This window comes from Battus philenor, unplaced genomic scaffold, assembly GCF_028537555.1.
Source record: "Battus philenor isolate CCGP_79_NKW_IND1 unplaced genomic scaffold, ilBatPhil1.0.hap1 SCAF_29, whole genome shotgun sequence".
In the NCBI taxonomy this organism is placed as follows: domain Eukaryota; kingdom Metazoa; phylum Arthropoda; class Insecta; order Lepidoptera; family Papilionidae; genus Battus; species Battus philenor.
Window position 1 is genome coordinate 710,338 of NW_027181692.1, and position 10,153 is coordinate 720,490.

A 10,153-nucleotide genomic window follows, 5' to 3' on the forward strand; every position below is an offset into this window, starting at 1 on the left:
ATATTATTCCTCGGTGTATATAAATGCATTTTAGTGTAAATTTTGGATTCTAATTCAAGAACAAGATAATAATTTTATTTTATTGTTTTCATTAAAATTCGTTGAATTCGTAAAAGGATCTTTACGACTTTGTTCGGCAATTTTTCCTAACTAAAATTTTTTGATGTCAGTTTATAAATGTCATTTCTTTTGAAAAGTTTGTATGATTATTTTGAAGTGATATATCAATATTTTTTTAAATCAAAAACCACTATTTGATTGACATATAATAGAAAGGGCGGCAAACTGGAGATCGCCCCGGGCGGCAAAAGTTCTAGGTACGCCACTGCCAACTACCCTCAATTTTATTTTGACAGTATTCCAATATATACCACTGATTTAATACAACGCCACTCATACTAGTGATAGTAAAGGTTCCTAGACCATGTCACCTGTCATCATGGTTTACCGGCTAAATATAAAAACACTTGCTGACCTGAGTTCTTCACTATATTATTGTGCTACTTAATTTAGTCGCATAACAAGTTTGACATTTGAATTCTTAAACATGTAAAGGCTGTTAAAAATGAGTCCAATACACCACAGATAATATACATATATATAAATATATATACTTAAAATAAACATTCACTTCTGTATAAATTTATTACTCTCCAAACCAAATTATGACCAATATAACTGACAGGCTCTAACGACCTACCCCCATTTCACAGACTACCCACATGTAGCGCTAGCCTTTGGCCACGCCCACAAGTGCGGGTCGCACGCAGCGTTCATGCAGTTTGTAGCCCACCTTGCTGACAGTGACAACCGTTCCAGGTTCAAATCCTTCCACTTCCTGCAGCAAAAAAAAACAATTTCATATTACTTTATGTTTAGAATAAGTTCAGCGACCTATTATATATATATATATATATATATATATATATATATATATATATATATATATATATATATATATATATATATTGAAAACTAGGATTAAATTAATCTAACATATGACAGAGATACCATGAATTGGCACAGCATAGAACATACATCTATATATTAGGTTAGAGCAGAGGTCCTGAACCTTTTTTAAGCCTTTCTAAAATTCTTATGTCCCCCTATTGATATACATAATTTTCATATTGAAGCAATAGTTAATTTTCGACTTGCCCTGGGCGTGGGACCCACGATGGGAAACACTGTCTGTGAGACCAGCAAGCCCAGAAAGATGTCTAATCACAAAAATGGACAACCATGTGAGAACGGTTAATGGAGGATGCTTCCAACCGGTCTTTGGATATCTATGAGGAAGGTCCAAGTCCAGCAATGGGCATCCCACTACTGAAATGATGATTGCTTCTTTTGTCTTCATCGCTTGATGAAAGGCAACTCTAATTATAGTAAACTGCTACATTATGTCAGACTATGGTTTAGTATGCTAGATACAGATCACTTCCAATCGACCTCTAGAAAATCTATGAGGTATACTAAGCCCAGCAATGGGCATCTTACAACTTAAATGATGATCATGGCTGCTGTCTTCATTACTTTAGGAGTGACACAATAAGTTTAGACCAGTGATTCCCAGTGGTCTATATCGACCCCTAGGGGTCTATGACAACCTGCAAGGGGTCTAAGTCAGCGAAAGAAAATTTGGGGGGTCCTTGAAATGAAAATGGGGGTCCACAATAGTGGATCTCAACACATACACGATAGTACCTATTCACTTACATCATACTATCTTATAATATCAAAACATTTAATGTTACGTATATTTTACATAACAGATACAAAATTTTATTTTGAGTAGTTTTAATTTCAATTCAATTAATAAATGTATAAATTAACATGTGTTTTTACTTTAACTTTTTAACACTAAACTTCACTGCAGTTAGAAATTAACAGGAAATCAATATCAGGTAAGTAGGGGGTCTACCCAACACGGAAAAAAAATGGCAAGGGGTCTACAACACAAAAAAGTTTGGGGAACTCTGGTTTAGACTATCATTCAGGATGCTAGATTCAGGAGACTTCCAACCTGTCTTATTGGAAAGCAATAACGGTCTGTGTTTAACATTGGACATCATTTAACTGAAATATAATAAATTAAATCTTTAATTGCCTGAAGTAGCTGTGGTCTCGGCACATCACTTGTGTAATCATTTAGGCCAAGAGATTCCAATGCGACCACAAGTAAATGCAGAGTGGGTATACCCCCCCCCCCCCACAAGGTGCACCAACAACTTAGTCAAGTCTATCAGATGATATGATGGAGACATTACCTGCTGGAATAAAGCCTCGTGCAGGTTAGGATCAAACTTCTCTCGCAGCGGAGACACAGCTACCAGACCATGCCTGGCGAACACCTGTATGTCAACAAGGAACCAATACAATCTAATAGTATACAATATATGTTACTTAAGTGTTTTTTCTTGTCTTTGATGAACAATATCTTATATAATATATGTATGTTTGTCTATATGGACATATATTTCAATACTATGGTTATCTTCAAGAAATTTCCTCCGTATCCGTATGATTAGATCATTCATTTCACTTTTTCTTTACACACACATATATATATAAATTATATATTGTTTATATATATATATAAATTAAATTTTACACCTCCATATTTAACAAATTTAAAATTAAAGCGAAAGGGTTAAACTCATGTCAAATCCACCTTCGAATTACCCACTTGTGGGGCATTTTCCAAGTTGGGAAACACAGTTATAGACAGTCCTGCCAATCTATAAAAAAAAATTATCTTTTTTCGACTTTTAAATGACAATATGACCTGAATTTTTTTAGTATGCTTTAAAAAATCAACTAATTAAATATATTGCCCCATTAACAATCAAATTGCCCTACTCTGGGAGCTGGGCCCACGTTAGAAAACACTGATCTAGCATGGGCAATAAATAGTATTAAATTCAAGTCATTTCACAGAATAGAGCACCAACATGATTGTTAAAAACAAAAATTTTAAAATGTTTTTTTATTTCTTTTATGCTTATAATAAATCATCCTTTATACTTACTATATTAACCTCATTTGATATCCAACTGTGACAGCGGTTTAAAAACCAACGTTCCCTCTCGTCATCACAACCAATCACCCTGTATATGTACATATATTTAGCATTGACGTATATATCACATTGACATCCCATCTCTTCTTTTATGAACTGTCTCGTTCTGATGATGGAACTTACCTGGTCGAGTTGAGCTCGTGTGAGGCGGAGACCGTCGTGCAAGGACCTCAGGGCGGCTGCAGCGCTCTCCGCGTGGGCGTCCGCCCTCTCAGGCACACTATCCGCTGCTGCACTAAGCGTGTCTGCAACCTGCGCATGCGCATACCATGACGGCATTAGGAAATGTTATTGACACAAGAAAGATAATGCATTTGTATGTATGTACACCCTAAACTAGCCTCTTCTTTGTTCTCTCATCTCCATCCAAAGATTGTCCTGGTAGAAATTTTGTACTTGAAACTTGTACCTCTAAATAAATAGTTTTTCTAGCTATTATCTATAGTGTATAATAAAGTACACCTTGTCCCGATTTACAATAAAAATATTGAAAAAAATCACAACCGTTAAATAACAAAATTATGCATTTTGTGCAAGTTTTTCGATTTACACAGTTTTCTCAGGAACGCATCTACCGTGTAAATTGGGTTGATATGTGTACACAAAAAAAATATATCCATGGTACCTTTTCAAGCTATGCACATAAGCGACCATAATCATTTCAGCTGATAAATGCCTATTGCATAGTCATCACGAGGAGTTCTGCGCTGACCAGCCATTTCCTGTGACCTGGACTATGTCATCTTTCCACTCTGATAGTGCCTTTACCAACTGCCATTTCAGACAAGCATTCTTCCAGCTACATTGATTCTGTTTTTTCTACAGATTTTCTTACAATTCTATTTATATACTTAGTCTGGCCATAAATACTGTTACTATTCAAAAAAAGAAAATATTACGTTTGAATTTGGAATCTGTCATTTTTATATGATTGCTTGATGTGTTTTCTTATTTTCGCGCCATTATATTGTTAAATATTTTGTTATATTAAAATGGAGTGGGGTGATAAAGAGAACCGAATCGCTGTGATTGCCTTACATAAAGTAGGTATGGAGAAAAGTGCAATTTTTAAAACCCTCCACCCGCTTGGTATTAGTCAAATGTTTGTTTGCCGGGCTATTGATAGGTACAATGATACCTCCTCTGTTTGTGACAGAAAAAGATCTGGCCGTCCACGTACCGTTCGTGTGAAAAAGGTGATTAAAGCAGTTAGGGAAAGAATTCGAAGAAATCCTGTCCGTAAGCAAAAGATTTTATCTCGGGAGATGAAGATAGCTCCTAGAACCATGTCGCGTATATTAAAAGATGACTTAGGACTTGCAGCCTATAAGAGACGTACTGGTCACATCTTAACTGATAATTTAAAGAAGAATAGGGTGGTAAAATCCAAACAACTACTTAAGCGGTACGCAAAGGGAGGTCACAAAAAAATTTTGTTTACGGATGAGAAAATTTTTACAATTGAGCAGTATTTTAATAAACAAAATGACCGTATTTATGCTGGAAGCTCTAAAGAAGCTTCGCAATTAGTAAACAGAGTACAACGTGGGCATTATCCCACTTCAGTGATGGTTTGGTGGGGTGTTAGCTATGAAGGGGTGACTGAGCCATATTTTTGTGAAAAAGGTATTAAAACGTCGGCACAAGTTTATCAAAATACCATTCTTGAGACGGTAGTTAAGCCTTTAACTAACACCATGTTCAATAACAAAGAATGGTGCTTTCAACAAGACTCGGCACCGGGTCATAGAGCTCGATCCACCCAATCTTGGTTGAAAACTAACGTTCCGGACTTTATCAGCACTGAAAACTGGCCGTCGTCAAGTCCTGACCTAAATCCATTGGATTATGATTTATGGTCAGTTTTAGAGAGTAAGGCTTGCTCTAAACGCCATGATAATTTGGAGTCCCTAAAACGATCCATTCGGTTGGCAGTGAAGAATTTTCCTCTAGAAAGAGTTCGTGCTGCTATTGATAACTGGCCTCAACGTTTAAAAGACTGTATTGCAGCCAATGGAGACCACTTCGAATAAACATTGTATATTTTTAATAGTTATATATTGATGTATTAAACTAACTCACTATGAAAGGAATAAATGTTACGTATAAAAAAAAAATCGTGCTTTTCTTTATAACAATATTTATGGCAAGACTAAGTATATATATATATATATATATGTGTATGTAAATATAGCATGTTTACATGGTTATGTTTCTAGCTGACAGTTCTATTACTCAGAGATGGTTTATATTTTTCAACACCAACACAATCTTGATAAATATTACCAAGGTTTTAAAACATAATCTGTCATATATGTTGTAAAATATATACATAATAAAATTAAATAAATAACATACAATAACTTACTTAGTATATATACTTAATATAGTTTATTCACAAAAAGAACAAATAGACCACAGTATATATAAAGCTTAGCTCTTTGACGAGACCTTCTGTACTATGTCACAGTTTATTTTTATTTATTTATTTAAAATACTTTTCTCACATTTTATGCATCACTACAAGCCAACAATTAGGCGGTGCAGACATAAATTAATGAAGGTAGGTGAAACAAATTAATATTGTTACAAAGCAAGAGTTACAGAACCCTGTAAACTGAATGAATGAATAAATAGATTGCAAGATTCGGTTGCAGTAAAAGATCTAGGAAAGAAATATCGCATTAAAGAACGAGATGAGTCCCTAAAACCTTCAAAGAATATGGGAAGAAGGTCATAGGAGAAACATTCAGAAGGAACAAATAAGAAACAGAAAGTAAAGTTACTGAATGGTAATGTTACAAAGCACGAGTTACAGAATCTTCGAAACAATAACCACGGAACCTTGAAATTATTGTGTACAGTTCTCGGAAATTCTAACCGAGCACTATCTCGAACTTACTAGAACCTTCTCCGTAGTATAAATAGGTGTACTCCCCATGTCAACAGTTCAAATGTTGTTTTTCGAGTTATAAGATTAAGATCTACAATCAGCGATACAAAGTGACTATTTGGTAAGTTATTCGGACAGTGATTTCTTGAGCGATTTGAAAGCGAAGTTTGGACTAAGCGAAAGTATACTTTATATTAAAGTAGGGTGACCATCTGATTTGTGAATAAAGGACTCCTTGTGAACCAATGGTGTTTCATTTCTAGTCAGAACCCACAGTATGTAACAATATCAAAAATAAAAAACAAATATACTAATGATTACTACTTGCTATAATCATATATATATATATATATACAATAATACATATATTTAAATATATACATATACTATTTTTTTCTATGTGAACTATTTAAGTTTGTATCTTAGGAATAAAACCAGTAATGTATTCAAATTACAATATCATAATTATTGTGGACTTATTAAATGAAATTTGATATAAAAAGGAAAACATATTTTTTAAGAAAAATTTACTAGACCTATGATTATTTGTCTTCTATTTCTTTTTCTTCCTCTGTTTCTTTATTCTTTCTGAGGCAAGTGCGATCCAAGTCAGTTTGATATTTTTATTAATTATCATATTATATTTAATAATGTATATTATACCGTATGTATGTTTATGTAGGTGTTTGTATATATGCAGTCAAGTTTCATAGATCCAAGACTTCGTTTTTTAAAGTTATACAAGAACATATATTTTATTCTATTGTTTATGTAAGAGCAGATTTGTGGACTCTGTGAGTCCGAGCTGGTGCTCTGGTGAGCAGCGACTCCCCCGCAGCCTGACCCTGAACTGACGCCCTGACCATCCGATGTCCCTTACGTTCTTGAGTTTATCGGAAAGGATTTCGGATATTCACATAATTATGCAGATAGCTTGTTTGGCAAAGTAAATTCTAGGAAGTATATATAACTTCTTGCCTAGTTTGCACATTATATTATACAATAAACAATATTAAATTAAATTAAATAAATATCACTCACATCTAGGAGATCTTTACAAAAGCTCTGTATGGCAAATGATTTGGCATCTTCCACTTGCTTCATCATACGTCTCCGTACATTCTCACCATCTGCCAACGCACGCTTGTATTTATCCTGGAACACAAGTTATTCATTTAATCATGTTCTTATCTACTTCTAACCATTTATATTTTTTTATAGGTCTAAAAGTTTCAATAGGCTTTTACAATTCAAATCAAGGGTAATCTAATATAAAATTCTCGTGTCACGGTGTTCGAACTTGAACTCCTCCGAAACGGCTTGACCGATTTTTACCAAATTTTACATGCGTATTCAGTATGTCTGAGAATCGGCTACTATCTATTTTCCATACCCATAAGTGATAAGGGTGGTCCACCCCTAAATTTTATTTTCAATTTTTTAGACAATTTTTTTGGTTTTTATTTTATTATGATACAGCATACAAAAATACATACAAACCTAAATTTTCACCCTTCTACGATCAACCCTTATCTTACATTTGTTAATTAAAAACTTTAATTTTTTTTGCAAAACAACGTTTGCGGGATCAGCTAGTTATTTTATAAAATTGTATATATGAGCATTGGTAGCCAAGAGGTAAGGAAGTATATATAATTCACACATTGTGCATTCATTATATAAGATTTCCACTGCTCACAATCAAGTTTCCAATGGATGGACAGCAGCATCCCCTGCATACCATTATACCAGGTGATCGCCAACTTGCCTGCCCATGGCGATCATGGTATATCCCCCATAGATATCGTTGGTGGAGACCTAAGTCTTGCAGTGGGTGTCTGCAAGCTGAAATGATGATAAAGTGATCACTCTGAAATATTTTTCTATTGTAACAAGTCATTGACTTCTGGCTCTACAAAGTCTGTGGAGACAGATAAATAATATTTCATTTTACACTACATTATCATTCCATATTATTACAGGAATCTTTGATTTTTATATAAGGTATACCATACATTAGCTGGCAAATCGATTATACATTCACCCGTGTATAGCTTTCACATTTATAACTAATCATCCTGTATAACAGAGTCCAATTGTAACAATCACCCCAGCTTGTAAAGCAACATTTGAAACTTTAAATAGGAGAGTGTGTGTTGCAGATAACATATACGAAAGATTACTCCAGTAGGGGGAATAACAAGCTAGTCAAAATTATGGGATGTCACTGAATGCATCGCTAGATTGGTGATCATATTTCTCTTTCGACAAAGCCTATACCTTACAGTGTGATGATGAGATATTGAGAAGGAATATGCAGTACTATAAGGGAGAGACAATAAAAACAATATACAAAGACGAAAATCCAAAAACTAACTTCATAATCCTTCACTTGTTGCTTCAGTGTGGCCACCTCCGCGCTGAGGGTCTCAATCTGTTTCTGACACTCCTCCAGAGTTGATGGCTGTTGCTTATCACCAGGTGGCTCCACTGCTGCCTTCTCTTCGGTGCTGTACCCTCGAACTGTGGATCTGATGAATGATGATTAATTAATAAGTTTAACAAATCAGCATCTACCAGATTGTCCTATGATATGTCATCCACACACTCTCATCACATCATGTCACAGCCTTTTTCAACAATAGGCTATGGCCCATTGTTGAAAAAGGCTGTGTAGAGAGAGATCATCAGAGCCAACCAAGGTAAAAACCTGGCTTCAGTTCATCTACACTGGCAAAACCCTCAGGGGCCAGGCCCAGTGTTAGTAGCTTAGAGAGGTTCAGTGATTTAAGAACCTAAGATTTAAGTTAAGATATACTTTAAGAGATTTATAAATCGCTAATGTGTTGAAGTGTGAGCGAATATAAATCATAAATAAAAACAAAGGGATAGATGGTAATGTCTGTGGAATATAGAAGGAAAAATATATAATACTAGTAACTAGAAAGGCATATGGGTGTGTATTTAAATACAGTAAAAGCTCTATCTGCTAGATATATGTTCCATAAATATGTTGCAAATGAAACGGTGAATATGGAATGCTAATTTATATGTGATTAGGGGATATGTTCCTAAGTGACAGAATAAAAATGAAATTCAAGTTTTTTCAACATTTTGATTAATTAGCTTAAGGCTTCAACTATTTTGTTTGAAGAATTTTGTAATTTTCTTCCGCTTGACTTTACACCGCCGCTTTAAAATCTACAATTCAGACTGACATGCAGCTTGCATTACCAATATGCCTCTTAAAGATAAGACTGTTCCAGAGATGGGACAATGCTCAAAAAGAAATAACAAAGCTCATTTGCCATTCTTAAACTTTCGTTAAGATTTTTCAAATTAAATGTCACATTTCTGTTGCTTGTTGTAGCCTCTTCTTCAATGGGCTGGGAATGTAACATTTCCTGCAAGTCGGTTTCAGTAAAATCTTCATCTTGTGATCAAGCAATTATTGAATGTCAATTGATTCTATCTGTTCGAACCTATCTCATCCTATTCCATTCGCAATTTCGGCTGTTTGCAGACAAAGTTTGAACTTGAACAAATTCTTCATCATTTTCCTTCTCTCACAGCAGGCCACATAATTATACTTTTATTAGTCCATTTGACGGAATTTATAAAGGATTTTGGATTGGATACCTATTAGAATCCCTTTATTATGTATGAACTTACTGGATCCGTGATAAAAAAAAATTTAGCCGCGAATATAGGAATTGAGTCGCATTGTTTTAATCCGAGTATTGTGAAAATGCGAATTATGGAAACACTAATAAGTAGCTTTTACTGTATAGGTACTTTTTCAGTCATTCTAAATGAATATTAACCGCGAATGGTGGATGATGAAATATCAAAAAATAAATTAAATGAAATCTAACTTAAACTATAATTATTACGTTATTGTAAACTATAGTTTTGTGGGTTATTTCTTATATTAAACGAGTGTTATAAGAATTTAAAAGTAATTTTAGGTTGTATAAGTTAGGTTGCGCAATGGTTTACCTGTAAACATTGCCTCGGAATGTCCTAAGGCTCGAGTCTGTTACATATCTCACCAGTCTGCCGACTGAATACACTTTTAACGAAGCCATTTTATTTGTCAGGTCGAAATTTTATCGGAATTTATAAAAATGCGACCAAGAGGTTATATGTCTTATCCCACTCTTATCTCTGTCTAAAAT

General features: G+C 34.4%; 1 protein-coding gene across 1 annotated transcript; it reads right to left on the reverse strand.

Moving 5' to 3' along the window:
• Positions 1–443: 443 nt before the first annotated feature.
• Roe1 (grpE protein homolog, mitochondrial Roe1) lies at positions 444–10,145 on the reverse strand. Its single transcript, XM_068769895.1, has 6 exons — positions 9,975–10,145; positions 8,353–8,506; positions 7,017–7,130; positions 3,206–3,334; positions 2,271–2,354; positions 444–838 (listed from the first exon to the last, which is right to left on the reverse strand). The coding sequence occupies exons 1-6, from the start codon at positions 10,061–10,063 to the stop codon at positions 731–733; spliced, it is 678 nt and encodes a 225-aa protein (XP_068625996.1). The 5' UTR covers positions 10,064–10,145; the 3' UTR covers positions 444–730.
• Positions 10,146–10,153: the final 8 nt, after the last annotated feature.